The sequence below is a fragment of the Scyliorhinus torazame genome, chromosome 18, assembly GCF_047496885.1.
Source record: "Scyliorhinus torazame isolate Kashiwa2021f chromosome 18, sScyTor2.1, whole genome shotgun sequence".
Classification (NCBI taxonomy): domain Eukaryota; kingdom Metazoa; phylum Chordata; class Chondrichthyes; order Carcharhiniformes; family Scyliorhinidae; genus Scyliorhinus; species Scyliorhinus torazame.
In genome coordinates this window covers 39,483,147-39,502,166 of record NC_092724.1, presented here as the reverse complement: position 1 = coordinate 39,502,166, position 19,020 = coordinate 39,483,147, and the positions used below count along the sequence as shown (strand labels likewise).

The window sequence follows — 19,020 nt, the reverse complement described above, 5'->3', positions numbered from 1 at the left end:
GCAGAGCTGCTCTGAAACCCGGCCCTCACTGGCAGAGTTGCTCTGAAACCCGGCCCTCACTGGCAGAGCTGCTCTGAAACCTGGCCCTCACTGGCAGAGCTGCTCTGAAACTCAGCCCTCACTGGAAGAGCTGCTCTGTAACCGTCCCTCACTGGCAGAGATGCTCTGTAACCCGGCCCTCACTGGCAGAGCTGCTCTGTAACCCGGCCCTCACAGGCAGAGCTGCTCTGAAACTCAGCCCTCACTGGAAGAGCTGCTCTGTAACCGTCCCTCACTGGCAGAGTTGTTCTGAAACCCGGCCCACACTGGCAGGGCTGCTCTGTAACCCGGCCCTCACTGGCAGAGCTGCTCTGAATCCCGGCCCTCACTGGCAGAGCTGCTCTGTAACCCGGCCCTCACTGGCAGAGCTGCTCTGTAACCCGGCCCTCACTGGCAGAGCTGCTCTTAAACCCGGCCCTCACTGGCAGAGCTGCTCTTAAACCCGGCCCTCGCTGGCAGAGCTGCTCTGTAACCCAGCCCTCACTGGCAGAGCTGCTCTGTAACCCGGCCCTCACTGGCAGAGCTGCTCTGTAACCCGGCCCTCACTGGCAGAGCTGCTCTGTAACCCGGCCCTCACTGGCAGAGCTGCTCTGAAACCCGGCCCTCACTGGCAGAGCTGCTCTGTAACCCGGCCCTCACTGGCAGAGCTGCTCTGAAACTCAGCCCTCACTGGAAGAGCTGCTCTGAAACCTGGCCCTCACTGGCAGAGCTGCTCTGTAACCCGGCCCTCACTGGCAGAGCTGCTCTGTAACCCGGCCCTCACTGGCAGAGCTGCTCTGAAACTCAGCCCTCACTGGCAGAGCTGCTCTGTAACCCGGCCCTCACTGGCAGAGCTGCTCTGTAACCCGGCCCTGACTGGCAGAGCTGCTCTGTAACCCGGCCCTCACTGGCAGAGCTGCTCTGAAACCCGGCCCTGACTGGCAGAGCTGCTCTGTAACCCGGCCCTCACTGGCAGAGCTGCTCTGAAACTTAGCCCTCACTGGAAGAGCTGCTCTGTAACCGTCCCTCACTGGCAGAGCTGCTCTGTAACCTGGCCCTCACTGGCAGAGCTGCTCTGAAACTCAGCCCTCACTGGCAGAGCTGCTCTGTAACCGTCCCTCACTGGCAGAGCTGTTCTGAAACCCGGCCCACACTGGCAGGGCTGCTCTGTAACCCAGCCCTCACTGGCAGAGCTGCTCTGTAACCCGGCCCTCACTGGAAGAGCTGCTCGGTAACCGTCCCTCACTGGCAGAGCTGCTCTGTAACCCGGCCCTCACTGGCAGAGCTGCTCTGTAACCTGACCCTCACTGGCAGAGCTGCTCTGAAACTGGGTCGTCACTGGCAGAGCTGCTCTGTAACCTGGCCCTCACTGGCAGAGCTGCTCTGTAACCTGGCCCTCACTGGCAGAGCTGCTCTGTAACCCGGCCCTCACTGGCAGAGCTGCTCTGTAACCCGGCCCTATCTGGCAGAGCTGCTCAGTAACCTGGCCCTCACTGGCAGAGCTGCTCTGTAACCCGGCCCTCATTGGCGGAGCTGCTCTGAAACCCAGCCCTCATTGGCGGAGCTGCTCTGAAACCCGGCCCTCACTGGCAGAGCTGCTCTGAAACCCGGTCTCACTGGCAGGGCTGCTCTTAAACCCGGCCCTCACTGGCAGAGCTGCTCTGTAACCCAGCCCTCACTGGCAGAGCTGATCTGAAACCTGGCCCTCACTGGCAGAGCTGCTCTGAAACCCGGCCCTCACTGGCAGAGCTGCTCTGAAACCCGGCCCTCACTGGCAGGACTACTCTGTAACCCGGCCCTGACTGGCAGAGCTGCTCTTAAACCTGGCCCTCACTGGCAGAGCTGCTCTGTAACCCAGCCCTCACTGGAAGAGCTGCTCTGTAACCCGGCCCTCACTGGCAGAGCTGCTCTGTAACCCGGCCCTCACTGGCAGAGCTGCTCTGAAACCTGGCCCTCACTGGCAGAGCTGCTCTTAAACCTGGCCCTCACTGGCAGAGCTGCTCTGTAACCGTCCCTCACTGGCAGAGTTGCTCTGAAACCTGGCCCTCACTGGCAGAGCTGCTCTGTAACCCGGCCCTCACTGGCGGAGCTGCTCTTAAACCCGGCCCTCACTGGCAGAGCTGCTCTGTAACCGTCCCTCATTGGCGGAGCTGCTCTGAAACCTGGCCCTCACTGGCAGAGCTGCTCTGTAACACGGCCCTCACTGGCAGAGTTGCTCTGAAACCCGGCCCTCACTGGCGGAGCTGCTCTTAAACCCGGCCCTCACTGGCAGAGCTGCTCTTAAACCCGGCCCTCACTGGCGGAGCTGCTCTTAAACCCGGCCCTCACTGGCAGAGCTGCTCTGAAACTCAGCCCTCACTGGCGGAGCTGCTCTGAAACTCAGCCCTCACTGGCAGAGCTGCTCTGTAACCGTCCCTCACTGGCGGAGCTGCTCTGTAACCCGGCCCTCACTGGCAGAGCTGCTCTGAAACTCAGCCCTCACTGGCAGAGCTGCTCTGAAACTCAGCCCTCACTGGCAGAGTTGCTCTGAAACTCAGCCCTCACTGGCAGAGCTGCTCTGTAACCCAGCCCTCACTGGCAGAGCTGCTCTGTAACCCAGCCCACACTGGCAGGGCTGCTCTGAAACCCGGCCCTCACTGGCAGAGCTGCTCTGAAACCCGGTCCACACTGGCAGAGCTGCTCTGTAACCCAGCCCTAACTGGCAGAGCTGCTCTGATACTCAGCCCTCACTGGCAGAGCTGCTCTGTAACCCAGCCCTCACTGGCAGAGCTGCTCTGAAACCCGGCCCTCACTGGCGGAGCTGCTCCTTAACCCGGCCAATACTGGTGGGGCTGCTCTGTAACCCGCTCCTCACTTGAAGAGCTGCTCTGTAACCCGGCCCGTCCTCTCCATTCCAAAGCTGCTGTTAATAATTTCAAATGTGCACCCGATGCTCTCTTAGATTTGGTGACGCTACTCTCTTCTAAGTATGCACCCTGCACCCATTAATATCAGGAGTTTACCACTCTTTTTTTTAAACATAAATTCAGAGTACCCAATTCTTTTTTTTCCCAATTAAGGGGCAATTTAGCGTTACCAATCCACCTACTCTGCACATCTTTAGGTTGTGGAGGTTGATGCACGATCAATTGCACAAAGACGAGAGTTGAATACAACTGCGGCTTTATTGCTCTAAGATGTGTGGCCTCACACAGCAGCTGGCGAAATGACTGCTGCACGGAGGACACATATATTTATACTCCGCCTACTGGGCGGAGCCAGCAGGCAGGGACTACCAGGTACCTGTAGTACAGGTCCGACCATACATCACCTAATATAGGTGCAACAGTGGTTTAACACTGAGGTAAGACCCACACAGACACTGGGAGAATGTGCAAACTCCACACGGACAGTGACCTGGGGCCGGATTCGAACCCAGATCTTCGCCGCCGCGAGGCAGCAGTGTTAACCACTGCGCCACCATGCCTCCCGTACCACTCATTATCTATGCAAAGATTTTAAAAAAAATTTAGAGTACCCAATTAATTTTTTCCAAATTAAGGGGAAATCTAGCGTGGCCAATCCACCTAACCTGCACATCTTTGGGTTGTGGGGATGAAACCCATGCAAACACTGGGAGAATGTGCAAACTCCACACGGACAGTGACCCAGAGCCGGGATCGAACCTGGGACCTCGGCGCCGTGAGGCAGCAGGGCTAACCCACTGCGCCACTGTGCTGCCCACATCGAGGCAAAGATAGGGTGAGCTGGGAGCCATTGTGCGAACCCGATTGTTGTGTGATCTGGATACTATACCCTCTCATGCCCTTTCTTTCTGTGCCCTTTCAGACAGCAAACCAATGCATACTTTAGTGAGACACGGTCATTTGTAAGGGAACAAGCAAATTTATATTGATTGTAAATGTGGGTGTTGGCACAGTGATTATAAACGCTTATTTTCAGCTGTATTAATAAAACTGCACCAGATTACCACTGCCAAATACAATACATATTTTATCATGCGAAGAAAAAAATGAAATATAGATACATAGAAAAAAAATAGGATGGGAGTAGGCCACTTGGCCTTTCGAGCCTGCTTCACCATTCAATATGATCATGGTTGATCCTCTGACTCAACGCTTTACTCCAGCTCTCTCCCTATCCCACTTGACACCTTTAGAGTCTAGAAATCTGTCTATTTCTTCTTAAGTATATTGGTGACTTGGCCGCCACAGACTTCTGTGGTAGAGAATCCTACCACACCCTCTGAGTAAAGGATTCTTCCTCAACTCAGTCCTAAATGGCTACCCCGTGTCCCAAGACTGTGACCCCTTGTTCCGTACATTTCGACAGGCAGCACGTGATAAATAAAGCCCTCACAACCTCTGACCACAATTCCGTCTGCTTTCTTGTCCCGCAGGTTTGAAATTGAAATCGAGCCGCTCTTTTTGATTTTGGCCTTGTACGATTTAAAGGAGAGGAAAAAGGTAATTATTGATCAAGCTCAGTAAGCCTTGAGCATCTGAAAGCTTTGTAAGTTATTCCCATAGGATTCCTGGGATCCGCAGTAGGTTAGTGAGCCAGGAACCGTGCTGGTACAGTTACTTAATATGTTTGATATGAAATGTTGTCAAGGTGGAAACTGAGAAACAATAAATTGTCTACATTGGATTTTTTATTGCTGGCAATTGTTGTAATTGTGTTGGTTAAAGTGTCCATTAAATAAGTCTTCATAGTCTTCTGTATGTTAACAGCAAGTCTTTTTGAACCACTGAGGTAACCGAGGTGTGGGAGGTATGTCCTTTGCCTTGGGGACCTTGGGTGAGCTCTGTCCAGTCTCCACTAATGGGAACCAGATGGAACAGCACTTGTGGGGGTCTCCCAGAGGATTGGAGGTCCCCAGGTGCATGTCCTTTGGGCAGAGTGATACCCTGACACCGCTGATGGCACTCAGGCACACTGACACTGCCAGCCTGGCATCCTGGCAGTGCCACCTGGGTGCCAGCCTGGCACTTTACATTGTGCATAGTGTGTTGGTGCTTGGGGGTGTTGCTTCGGATGCTTCAGACATTGGGATGCCAATTACAAATGGTGTCCCGATCTCTTGCTACACTGAGGAGTTGTAGCGAGCGGAGCTCTTTAATGCACAAAACTGTGCCATGTGCAGCCTCAGTCACATATTCCCACTGAGGTCCCCTATCTAACACCAGTGCCGTTTTGTAGCGTGTTTCTTGTCACTGCGAGCACCAGGAATCATGCAGTTAAATGCGCTCGCTATGGGACTTCATTCCCATTTACTTAAATCCCGCCCAAAGAGTTTTTAGAGAGGTGGAGAGACAATTCCAGTTCTTAAGGTCTTGATGGGTGAAGTTGTGACCTGTCAATGGTGGGCTGAGGGATTGAGTAAACTTGTTAGTTTATAGCCGGATCCACTGTCACATGGAAATACCTGATATATCCAGTAAGCTGGGATAGAGTGACAATGGTTCTTTGTTCAACCCCTGGATCTCGATATTTACCTTGGTGCTGGGAAGGTAACAGGACACTGGGTCACAGGGAACGTGAGGTTTGCTTGTGGGATGAGCTGGTAATACTGAAATATCAAGCGTATAAAAGGAAAGAATGAATAACAAATAGGTTTGAGAGCATTGAGAATGGTCTGATCATGAAACCATGAAAGAGGAGCGATTGTCTAGATTTTTAAAATAAATTATTTTCATGGGATGTGGCCATGCCAGCATTTATTGCCCAACTGAGGAAGGATGTTCTTGCTATGGAGGGAGTGCAGTGAAGGTTTACCAGGCTGATTCCTGGGATGGCGGGTCTGTCATATGAGGAGAGGCTAAGTCAGTTAGGATTATATTCATTGGAGTTTAGAAGAGTGAGAGGGGATCTCACAGAAACAAAATTCTAACAGGACTAGGCAAGGTAGATTCAGAAAAAATATTCCCGATGTTGGGGGAGTCAGAACTAGGGGGTCATGGCTTGAGGATAAGGGGTAAACCTTTTAGGACTGAGGTGAGGAGAAATTTCTTCACCCAGAGAATGGTGAATCTGTGGAATTCACTACCACAAAAAGTAATTGAGGTCAAAACATTGTGTAATTTCAAGAAGTAATTGGGTATAACTCTTTGGCCTAAATGGATCAAGGGATATGAGGGGAAGGCTGGATCAGGGTATTGAACTTGATGATGAGCCATGATCATAATAGATGACAGAGCAGGCTTGAAGGACCAAATGGCCTCCTCCTGCTTCTATTTTCTAAGTATGTTTCTATCCCTGATTGCCTTTGACTGAAAAGCTGTGGATCTGGAGTTACAAGTAGGTCAGACCAGGTAAGGGTGGCAGATTTCCGGCCATAAAATGAACCAGAAGCGTTCTTACGGCATTTGACAATGGTTTCAAGGTCATAGAATCATAGAATTTACAGTGCAGAAGGAGGCCATTCGGCCCATCGAGTCTGCACCGGCCCTTACAAAGAGCACCCTACTGAAGCCCACGTATCTACCCTATCCCTGTAACCAAGTAACCCACACTTAACATTTTTTGGACACTAAGGGCAATTTAGCATGGCCAATCCACCTAACCTGCGCATCTTTGGACTGTGGGAGGAAACCGGAGCACCCGGAGGAAACCCACGCAGACACGGGGAGAACGTGCAGACTCCACACAGACAGTAATCAAACCTGGGACCCTGGAGCTGTGAAGCAACTGTGCTAACCACTATGCTACCGTGCCATCATTGGACTTCGAACTCCAGATTTTTATTGAATTCAAATTTCACCATCTGCTGCAGTGGGATTCGACATTGGTTACTAGTGAAGTGAAAACGCCATTGTGACACCGTCTCCCTTATTCTATTCTGGCTGATTTTGAGTTGATCACTATCTTCATTCTCTGCTGGGAACTTGGTATAAAACTTCCTCATTCTTGCGTCTGTCACAAACGTCCGGGTGTTTTACTTGCTGCTGCCCCATTGGAATGTCGTGGGGTAAACATTCCTGTCAGATCTAGGATAGGAGTTGGCAGCGAGCGCTGATAATACCCGAAGAATTGGCCACCACTGAGGAACAAAAGCAATTAAAAGAGCCTGGTGTCTGCCTGTGTCTTACGTTTTCAGTTTCATGCCATTAAAGATTCTGCTTTGTCTCCATAGATTTCAGAAAATTTCTACTTGGATCTCAACTCGGAAGAATTTCAAGATGTTCTGCAGGCACAGCCACGTCTCCTCACCTATTTCAGAAAGGCCATCTTCTCAATCACCCAGCCCTCTGCTGAAGTTTACCTGGTCATTAAGGTACTGTCTGTACCAGAATCCTGCCATGTTCCTGGGCAGCACAACACCCTGAAAACCTTTAGTTGTTTAGCTTCAATGTAAATATTGATTTCATTGTGTATGGCGAGATGCCTGCCGAGGAAGAAGATCATTTGGACCATCGTAATTAATTCTAAAGCATCCCCCCTCCCCCACTCCAACGCCACCAACTATTGCCTTAACTTCTTTATCGGGGAGTCCATTCCATATACTGATCATTACTCGAACTTTAACTTTTCCATATCCTGCAAAAGAGACAGAAGAAAGAGAGAATTTTCATTTATATAGCAACTTTCATGATTTAAGGACATCCCAAACTCCTTTACAACCAATGACATTTTTACAAATAACGCAACAAACATTCAAACCGGCAACCGTACAGTATAAATGCTTCTGCGTACAGGAGAACATCAACACAGTTAGTTCAGCTTAATCATTAATCTCGGTGCCTCTGTTTATACAATAAAAAACGAGTGGATAAGCTAAAAGATGGGACAGAAGAAGATAAGGCCACGTAATCATGGTAATATAATGCACACCTTCATGTATAGAGGGTTCAAGACTGCGCTACATAATTTATGGAAAACCTTGTAGGAGCAAGTCAGGCATAAGGGAGCCATCTTTTAAAATAAGTTTAGAGTACCCAATTATTTTAGCCAATAAAGGGGCAATTTAGCGTGGCCAATCCACCTACCCTGCATATCTTTGGGTTGTGGGGTGAGACCCACGCAGACACCGGGAGAATGTGCAAACTCCACATGTACAGTGATCCTGGGCTGGGATCGAACCCGGGTCCTCAGCGCCGTCAGGGAGTGGGGCTAACCACTGCGCCACCGTGCTGCCCTAGACATAAGGGAATCTTTGGGTCCAATTTACCGGCCACGTCCTACCAGAATCGAGACAAAATGTGGCCGGAAGATACCGGGGGAGGCCACTCCCGGGATTCCCAATGGTCGTTACGCTTTCGAGAGCTCATTGCAATGTGGGCGGGGTCCAGTCTCGCAGAGTAAGTGAGTTTAAAAACTCCCTTAACTCTGCAGACGGCAGATTGAGCCAGCGCCCGGATATCTACCGGCCTCGCTGAGCAGACCCCAGCCGGGCGCCGTTCAGCACTGGTCCCCAGAAAAGGGGACCAGGCAGAACACCACTTGGGGGGTGGGGTCTCCAAGGTGATCGGAGGCCCTTGGGTGGCTGGAATCTGGGCCAGGTGGCACCCTAGCACTGCTGAAGCCCCCCAGGCACCTTGGCACTGCCAGCCTGGCACCCTGGCAGTGCCACCTGCATGCCAGTCTGGCATTACCAGGGTACCCAGGTGGCACTGCCATGCAGGCAGGGGCACAGCCTGGGTGCCAGACTGGCATTACCAAGGTGCACAAGTGCCATTTTGCCCACGCCAGAGATAGGGCCCAGGTGTGCTCTGTCCATGTGAGGTTGGTGCGGGAGGGCTCGAAGACTCCCCAACCGGAGGTTTCGGGGCTTGCATCAGGCATCCATGAGATCGGGGTGCCATTTTAAAATGACACCCCAATCTCTTCCTACACTGAGGAGCTCCACTCATCGGAGCCCCTTGGTACAGGAAATGTGACCAAGTGTGGCCTCGGCGGGTGTTCCTCGTTGAGGCCCACAAAAAGAAACAGAGTGCCACTAGATAGCGGGGTAGCGCTGGGAACAACTTCTCTAATCTTGCCCAGAATGGACTTTTTAAATAAATTTAAGATCGGGTCCCATACTTTACGGATTTAGAATGGGGTATGCAAATAGGAACTCCATAGGGATCGGATTCAAACCCGACCCCGGGTCACTGTCCATGTGGCGTTTGCACATTCTCCCCGTGTCTGCGTAGGTTTCACCCCCACAACCAAAAGATGTGCAGGGTAGATGGATTGGCCACGCTAAATTGCGACTTCATTGGAAAAAAAAAATAATTGGGTACTCTAAATTTTTTATTTTTTTTTTATTCTTCCCAAGAAAACTACTCGGGTCTTGGGGTGAGGCTTGAATGCCCAATTTCCCAACATGGGTGAGGGTCTGAACAACTGAGCCAAACCAACACCAAACAGTAAGTTAGAGCTTTGGGTGGAGGTCCTTTACTGGATGTTGAGAGGTCTGCTGTTTATGCTCTGTTTGATGTCTGTTTTAAGATGGTCTCCTTTTTGTTCATTCAGAGTGTCTCCACTTTGTGTGCTGCAGGTAGAGAAGGTGCTGCAGCAGGGCAGTATCGCTGACTGCGTGGAGCCATACACGACCATCAAAGAGAGCGAGACAGCCAAGGTACGTGGATGGAACCTTCCAGAAACTCTTCTTTCCCCTGCCCCCCATGGAGAGGAGGCCAAGGACCATCTGCACATCACCCAGAAGCCTCAATACTGGAAAAATACTGAAGCAAAATAAGAACAGTAAACAATTACCTACTGCAGTACAACACTGCTGCAAAGCAGTATCTCCTCTACAAAGATCCTCTCCAGCACTTCTCATGAATCTTAATCAAAATCTTAGATGGATTTCGAATGTTTTATAGAGGACGGATTTCTTGCTGGAATAGTCAGTCTCATAATCTCAATATAATCTCTCTGTGCCACACGGACCATCTACAGCTCAATCTTTAATGCCACCTTTCTCCCATCTGTCAATTTATGACACCTAAGTCCTTGAAAATCTGGCGGGAAAAGCTGGCAAGGCAGCTGGCGGCTTGCCCTCCACTTTTCCCTCCAGAGTTAACACTTACAAATATCCTAAAATTCTGTCCAATGAAATGGGCTGGAATATAAAGACATTCTGAGGCAATGCTCTCCGTACAAAGCTGAGTTCTCACAGTGGAGTCAGAGCTCAGATGAAGAGTTATACGCACTCAAAACGTCAATTCACTTTCTCTCTCCACAGATGCTGCCAGACCTGCTGAGTTTATTCAGCATTTTCTGTACTTATTTCAGATTTCCAGAATGCATGATATTATGCTTTTATTCTTTGTATCAGTGTTGACTATGGAAGAGGAATCTGACAAAATATTGTTGGAGACAATGGATAGTGTGAAAATTGAAAGGGAGAAGATTCTGGAAAGGGAGGCTATGTTTAGGGTAGATAGGTCACCTAGTATGGACGGCTTGCAGCCTAGGTTGCTAAAGGAAGTGGGGGGAGGGGGGGGGTGGAGATAGTGGAAAGGCTTGCCATAATCTTCCAATCTTCCCTAGATATAGGGGAGAGCGGAAAATGTCATATGCTTGTTCAAGATTTCCTAGTTTCAAACTCCTAGGGGGTGCACATCTCCAAAAATCTGTCCTGGTCCACCCATGTCGACGCTACCACCAAGAAAGCACAACATACTTCCTCAGGAAACTAAGGAAATTTGGCATGTCCACATTAACTCTTAACAACTTTTACAGATGCACCATAGAAAGCATCCTATCGGGCTGCATCACAGCCTGGTATGGCAACTGCCCGGCCCTGGAACGCAAGGAACTTCAGAGAGTCGTGAACACCGCCCAGTCCATCACACGAACCTGCCTCCCATCCATTGACTCCATCTACACCTCCCGCTGCCTGGGGAAAGCGGGCAGCATAATCAAAGATCCCTCCCACCTGGCTTACTCGCTCTTCCAACTTCTTCCATCGGGTAGGAGATACAGAAGTCTGAGAACACGCACGAACAGTCTCAAAAACAGCTTCTTCCCTACTGTCACCAGACTCCTAAATGACCCTCTTATGGACTGACCTCATTAACACTACACCCTGTATGCTTCATCCGATGCCAGTGCTTATGTAGTTACCTTGTATGTTGTGTTGCCCTATTATGTATTTTCTTTTATTCCCTTTTCTTCTCATGTACTTAATGATCTGTTGAGCTGCTCGCAGAAAAATACTTTTCACTGTACCTCGGTACACGTGACAATAAACAAATCCAATTCAACCCAATCCAAGAAAGGGTGCAAGGAAAGTCCAAGTAACTGCAAGCCAGTTAATGTAACATCAGTGGTGGGTAAGGTTTTGGAATCCATAAATCAGGAAAAACAATCAACAGGCACTTGGAGAGGTTTGAGTTAATTCAGGAGAGCCAGCACAGATTTGTAAAAAGGCAGATTGTGCTTGACGACTCTAATTGTATTTCTGATGAAGTATAAGAGACAATCAATTAAGGCAAGGTTGTGGATGTTGCCTATATGGATTTCAAGAAAGCATTTCACAAGTTACCACATAAAAGGCTGGTTAACAAAACTGAGGCTTGTGGCATAGGATGGTCGGTGTACAATTCGGCAAGAAATTGATTTCAGCGGAGAAAGCAGCGAATTGCAGTAGATTGTTGTCATTTTATGGACTGGAGGGTGGTTGGCAGTGGTATTCCCCAAGGATCAGTGCTGGGACCACTGCCTTTTTCCCCTGTATGTAAATGACTTAGATCTTGGAACTCACAGCAAAATGTCAACGTTTGCCAATGATGCCGAACTTGGAGGAGTGACAAAACATGAGGCTGATAGGACGTGCCTGTAGCAGAATGGACAGGCAAGTGGCAGATAAAATTTAACGCAGAGAAGTGTGACATGATGGACTTTGACAGGAGAAATAGTGAGGAGCAATATAGACTTGATGATAGCGTTCTATGGAATGTGCAGTCATGGGGGACCTTGATGTTAATATGCATCGATCTTTGAATGTGGTAGGGTATATTGAGAGAGGGCGAGCAAAGAATATGGGACCTCTGGCTTCAAAAATGGAGGTACTGAGCACAAATGCAAGGGTGTTTTAATAAACCTTTCTAAAACTCTGATTAGGCCCCAACCAAAGTATTGCATCCAGTTCTGGTGACCACACTTTAGGAAAGATGTGAAGGTCTTGAAGAGGATTTAGAGGAGATTTATCAAAATGGTTCCAGGGATAAGGAGGGTTTTAGTTCCAAGGTTAGGCTGGAAAGGCTGGGGTTGTTCTACTTGGAGCAAAGGAGATCGAGGGCAGATCTGATAGGGGCCTACAAACTTATAACAGGCTTAGATAAGGTGGTCAAGGAAAAACTCTTCCTAATAGATGATGGCTAGGGCTAGAGGACAGAGATTTAGGATTTTGGGCACGAGATAGAGTATGAAAGTGAGGAGGAACTTCTTCACACAGCGAGTGGTAATGATCTGGAACCTGCTGCCCACAAGAGTGGTGAAGTGGAAATAGATCACTGATTTCAAAAGGAGACTGAATGGGTAATTGAAGGAAATAAACTTACAGGGATCGAGCGGGGGAATGGGGCTGACTGGATTGTCCCACGGGGGGGGGGGGGGGGGGGGACAATCAATGGGATGAATGGCCTCCTTCTGTGCTTTAAATGACTTTATGTTTATAGCAATGTAGGATATATTGCAGCCAATTCTTGCACGTCAAAGTCCCATGAAGAGCAATATGATTATGGCCAGATATTTTGTTATAGTTCTGTTGTTTGAGAACAAACACACAAACAACTGTAGAGGCAGGAATAGGCCATTTGGCCCCTCCAACTTTCTCTGTAATTTGAAAAGATCCTGGCTGATCTGATTATAGCTCCACTTTCCTGTCCACCACTATACCCTCAAGATGCAAAATAAACATCCTCCTGCACTGCTCTGACTGACTTTACACATCTGCCCAGCAGCCTGGTCTCTGCTGGACCATCCAAATATCCACGGATTTTACTCATGCCTCAAAAAACATTTTCTGAATTTTTAAAATATCTTCCAGAGTAAAGAAAAGATTGGAAAACTTCGGTTCCAGGCGGCTTCCTCCTGTCAGCGGCTGAGGTTGTATCGGATGCCGTTCGCCTGGGCTGCAGTCGACCTCATGCGTCTCATTTCCAACCGTGGTTCTCAGAGTTCACTGGACAGAGGGAGCATTATTGCAGGTAGGCCAGAAAGGAAATAACAGATTGTAAATCTGAGTGATTCATATTGACCTATTGGTTTAGTGAACCGCTCCATCACACCATGGGAGGCTTTGGTCTCCATTGCCAGTTCGTTAACCTCAGCCAGAGTTACAACTGACCTCTGTCAGGGAAGGGACGAATCAATCAGAGTTCCTGATCACTTACAGTTACCCCAGTGTTAGTCAATGACACTGGCACACCACCATGTGCACATCCGTGTGCCTGTGTACATGCATGTGTGCCTGTATTCGCGCACATGTGTGTGTGTGTGTGGTGGAGGGAGGGGGGCCGCGTAGTTATGTGTGTTTCCACATGTCGGGTGAGGATGGGAGTGAGTTTAGCCTTGATTTCCCCGTTAACTTTGATAGCCTTTCAACATTCCATTCCGAACCACCCATGTGGGCACTTGAGCATATTACTGGGGAGGGTTACCCAGAGAAAGGGAGGTCTTAACACAATTCATCAAGTTTGGTGCGTATTATTTTGTGGTCCAGTCACCACAGCTGAAGTGAAGTGATTACCCTGTGCTGGTTGAATTCCAATCTTGAACACCATACAAACGTCTGCCAGGTCTGACAAGTTCAGTGTTTTAAACCTGGCAGCTGACTACTGTGGGCCTTGGGAGCCCACAAGAGCCCACAAGCAAGACGCCGAGTGTCTGCAGTGAAGCTGATGTGTCAACGAGCAGTGCGCCTTTGCATTGTTATGACCAGGTGAGAAGGGATGAACTGGCTCCCCTCTATTCAACCTCCTTGGTTGGTCACAGCAAAGGTTAAAGTTTCTTTTTCAAAAGGATATTCCTTTTCCAAATCAGAATACGGACGGGATTTTCCGGTTCCCCCAGCCGTGTGTTCCTCGGCGGTGCGCCGTTCAATGGTGGCGGGATTTCTCTCCTCCCGATGCTTGTCAATGGGATTTCCCATTGAAGCCACCCCACCCTGCCTGAAAACCCATGAGTGGGGTTGCACTGCTGACAGGAACAGAGAATCCCAAACGGCCGGAGAATTCTGGCCCACATTTAACTCTTGATACAGTGAGCAGCAAGGAGCCAATCAAACATGGTTTTATTGAATTAAAGAGCAAATTTATTAACCACTAATCCCGAGGGAAAAATTCTAAAAATGTGATGTCACACAGAGGTATCAGAAATAAAAGAAGCTGGAGTCTAATAAAAACAGTTGAAAGAGTGTGCAATTAAATGTCCTTTGATTGTCCTTGAGGCATGGATTTTAGACACTGCGGTTGATTTGGATTAGCTGGTTTCTTGGATACAAAGAACAAAGAACAAAGAAAATTACAGCACAGGAACGGGCCCTTCGGCCCTCCCAGTCTGCGCCGATCCAGATCCTTTATCTAAACCTGTCTTCTAAAAGAAGGTATAGAAGTGGTTGCCCTTATTACAAGATCTCGGTTCGCTGGTAGAGTTCCAGTAACGTTGACTTCTAAACCAGTTAATACACTTGTTCCAAAAGAGCTAGAGGGAGACAGAGCACAACCTTTTAGCCTGTATCCTTGGCTGAAAACTTTCTTTTTTTTTTATATTTAGACTACCCAATTATTTTTTTTCCAACCAAGGGGCAATTTAGCATGGCCAATCCACCGACTCTGCACACCTTTGGGTTGTGGGGGTGAAACCCATGCAGACATGGGGAGAATGTGCAAACTCCACACGGGCAGTGACCCAGGGCCGGGATTTGAACCCGGGTCCTCGGCGCTGGGCTGAAAACCTTCTTGACACTCCCTGTGTCACTTGCAATCTCTCTGCATTGGCTGTGGCCTGGCTTATTACACTTCACACATTGTGTATTTCCAAGGGATTTTGAGTGGGTCTGCCTGTGGCAGCCATTGTTTCAATATCTAGTACTTTTTGGATTTGAATGTCTTTTTCTTAGAGAGTGATGAGTTTTGATGGACCTTTGAATTACAGGAAATATCGCTCTCTTCACACTCCCCTGATGGTGCCTTATTTATTTTATCATCATCACCTTGGAAGGTGGCCGTACATTTAAAAAAATAAATTTAGAGTACCCAATTAATTTTTTCCAATTAAGGGGCAATTTAGTGTGGTCAATCCACCTACCCTGCACACCTTTGGGTTGTGGGGGCGAAACCCATGAAAACACAGGGAGAATGTGCAAACTCCACACGGACAGTGATAAGAGGCATGGCCTTGTGGAAGCATCAGCTCATGTGGTCTGATGTTTGCCTGTTTGCTGTCAGTGGCTTGTTCTTGGGCAGTTAAGTGTTACAACGGCAATCTTAACTGGTTGGGAAACTGGTGAGATTGGGCAAAACACTGCCTTTATACTTGCCAGGTTTTATTCACTATTGCAGAGAGTATTTTTAGAGGCCTTTTAAAACCAGCATTCCACTTCATGCTGTGGGCTTCGCCTCTGGTGAGTTAGGAACATGGGGCGGGATTCTCCACTCCCGCGCCGGTTGGGAGAATCGTCTGGGTCGCCGAATTTTCCCGCGACGCCGGTCCGACGCCCTCCCGCGATTCTCCCAAGCGGCGCAGGCCGGAGAATCGCCCGAGACACCCAAAATGGCGATTCTCCGGCACCCCTGCTACTCTCAGGCCCGGATATGCCGAGCGGCCAGGCCAAAACAGCAGCTACCCCCCGGCGCCGTCCACACCTGGTTGCTGCCGGCGGGAACAGCGCGGGAACGCTGGGGGGGGGGGGGGGGGCGGCCTGCGGGGTGGGGGGGGGGGATCCTGCACCGGGGGGGAGGGCCTCAAATGGGGTCTGGCCCGCGATCGGTGCCCACCGATCGTCGGGCCGTCCTCCCTGAAGGAGGACCTCCTTTCTTCCGCAGCCCCGCAAGATCCGTCTGCCATCTTCTTGCGGGGCAGACTCGGAGAGGACGGCAACCACGCACGCGAGGGTTGGCGCAACCCAAGATATGACGCCAGATATGCGGCGCTGACCGCGTCATGTATGTGGCACCGCCTTTACGTGCCGACAAGGCCTGGCACGTGTAAATGACGCGGCCCCGCTCCTAGCTCATTATCGGGCCCTGAATCGGTCGGGATAGGGGCCGTTTCGCGCCATCGTGAACCTCAACCGCGTTCACAATGGCGTGGGCACTTCGGCGCGGGAGTGGAGAAGGGGCGGGATTCTCCGCAATCGGCGCAATGTCCGCTGACCGGCGCAAAAAACGGCGCGAATCAGTCCGGCATCGCGCCGCCCCAAAGGTGCGGAATTCTCTGCATCTTGAGGGGCCGAGCCCTCACCTTGAGGGGCTAGGCCTGCGCCGGACTGATTTCCGCCCAGCCAGCTGGCGGGAAAGGCCTTTGGTGCCCCGCCAGCTGGCGCGGAAATGACTTTGCCGGGTGGCGCATGCACGGGAGCATCAGCGGCCGCTCACGGCATCCCCGCGCATGCGCAGTGGAGGGGGTCTCATCCGCCTCCGCCATAGTGGAGACCATGGCGAAGGCGGAAGTAAAAGAGTGCCCCCTCGGCACAGGCCCGCCCGCGGATCGGTGGGCCCCGATCGCGGGCCAGGCCACCGTGGGGGCACCCCCCGGCACCAGATCGGCCCGCGCCCCCCCCCCAGGACCCCGGAGCCCGCCCGCGCCGCCTTGTCCCGCCGGTAAGAGAGGTGGTTTAATCCACGCCGGCGGGACAGGCATTCCAGCAGCGGGACTTCAGCCCATCGCGGGCCGGAGAATCGCCGGGGGGGGGGGCCGCCAACCGGCGCGGCGCGATTCCCACCCCCGCCGAATATCCGGTGCCGGAGAATTCGGCAACCGGCAGGGGCGGGATTCACGCCAGCCCCCGGCGATTCTCCGACCCGGCGGGGGTCGGAGAAACCCGCCCGTGATCCCAACTTGAGCATCATACTGCATGGAAAGAGATCACTTGGCCCATCATTCCTGAACTGGTTCTTTGGAAAGAGCTATCCAATTAATCCTGCTGGCTTGCTCCTTGCCATAACCCTGCAAACAATAAATTAATGGGCAACACGGTGGCACAGTGGTTAGCACTGTTACCTCACAGCAGCAGGAGCCCGGGTTAAATTCCAGCCTTGGGTCACTGTCTATGTGGAGTTTGCACTTTCTCCCGTGTCTGCGTGTGTTTTCTCCGGGTGCTCCGGTTTCCCCCCACAGTCTAAAGATGTGCAGGTTAGGTGGATTGGCCATGATAAATTGCCCCTTAATGTCCAAAAGGTTCGGTGGGATTACTGGGTTACGGGGATGGGGTGGAGGCGTAGGCTTAAGTAGGGTGCTCTTTACAAGGGACGGTGCAGACTTGATGGGCCAAATGGCTCCCTTCTGCCCTGTAGTGATTCTAACAAAAATAGCTGTGGAACTTTGAGAAAGTGGAACTGATTGCATTTGATTCCTATAATGGTTCCTTTGTGTGTTGCACATAGGCAGTGGGAGTGACAACAAGCATAACATCCTCCCATTTGGATCCGTACAGCACAGCCTCAACACATTCAATAAACAGGTAAGGTAACTGCACACTGCAGCAAACAGAGTGACTCCCAACCCCAGATACGAGTTTTACTTCTCTCAACTTGGCTTGATTGCTGCTGATAGCAGTCCCAGCGTTTCCTTCATAGCTTCTTGTCAGTATCTGGTGACACTCGTACCAACCTCTGTTTCTGCTTTCACTGTAAACTTCCTCTTTATTCAGTTTCCCTAACTCTGTGTAACTTCACTTTCTGTACATGTGTGTTATAGGAATCCTGCGGGATATTTCCCGAATGCCTATTCTCTGTGTGAACCCCAAACTGCTTGGACTGAGAGATCAACAGCAGGGGATCAGTGTCCACCTGCTGTAACAAACTGACTCCACGGAAGATTCTGGACTCGGCCTCATCAACATTTATAGATTGAGCACCAGGTGCAGAAATGCTCCTGCTTTGGGTCCTGTCTGTGGAGTGGGAGAAGGGACTTGGTTCCCTGTCCCCCACTATGCCTAAATGAAAACTGTTGTTCTTATGTGGGCAGCACAGTAGCACAAGGGGTAGCACTGTTGCTTCGCAGTTCCTGGGTCCCGGGTTCGATTCCCGCTTGGGTCACTGTCTGTGCGGAGTCTGCACGTTCTCCCTGTGTCTGCGTGGGTTTCCTCCGGGTGCTCAGGTTTCCTCCCACAAGTCCCGAAAGACGTGCTATTAGGTAATTTGGAATTCTGAATTCTCTGCGTACCCGAACAGGTGCCAGAGTGTGGTAACTGGGGGCTTTTCACAGTAACTTTATTACAGTGTTAATGTATGCCTACTTGTGACAATAAAGATTATTATTATTATTTGTCTCTCCTATTTCTCGAACCTCTTTGGGTTCCACTCTCCCCAAATTCTCAATATTGTCAGATTCTAGTCTATTATGCATTTCCTTTTTTATCATACCCTCTTCCTGTTAAATACAATTCTCTGAAGTGCCTTCTCCAATTGCCTCCGCTTGTGTTAAAATCTGCCTCTTCAAACCAGCTTTTTGGTCAGCCCAGCAAGGCAATTCCTCTTGGCTCGACATTTGTATGCCTATTGTCGGGGGCATTTTGCTACATTATAGGCGATACATCTGAGGCAGCTGTTGTTTTGTTCGCTGATATAACAACGGTGTCTGCAAAATAAAGTAAATAAAATGAATTTTGATGGATGAACAACCTCAGTGTTACCGATGGACATGTCAGCCGCACCTCTAAGCTAGAAGAAAGAAATAAAGGTTCACATTTATATAGAAGAACATTGGTTCAATTGCCACTCCAAATCCAGACTGACACCCCGGTGTAGGACTGAAAGAGTGCTGCATTGTCAATTTTGCCTTTTCAAGGATGAGACTTTAAAGGTATACCACATATGCCTTCTCACTTGGATGTAAATAAGC

The 19,020-nt window shown here is 50.1% G+C and overlaps 1 protein-coding gene across 1 annotated transcript in view; it reads left to right on the top strand.

Annotated features, from left to right (window-relative positions):
• LOC140395143 (dedicator of cytokinesis protein 7-like) overlaps positions 1–19,020 on the top strand; it is a 353,436-nt gene that overhangs the window by 36,429 nt on the left and 297,987 nt on the right. The window contains exons 7-11 of the mRNA XM_072482618.1: positions 4,418–4,484; positions 7,154–7,294; positions 9,503–9,583; positions 13,004–13,163; positions 17,562–17,638. Coding sequence (XP_072338719.1) covers positions 4,418–4,484; positions 7,154–7,294; positions 9,503–9,583; positions 13,004–13,163; positions 17,562–17,638 — 526 coding nt within the window. The remainder of the gene's footprint in view (positions 1–4,417; positions 4,485–7,153; positions 7,295–9,502; positions 9,584–13,003; positions 13,164–17,561; positions 17,639–19,020) is intronic.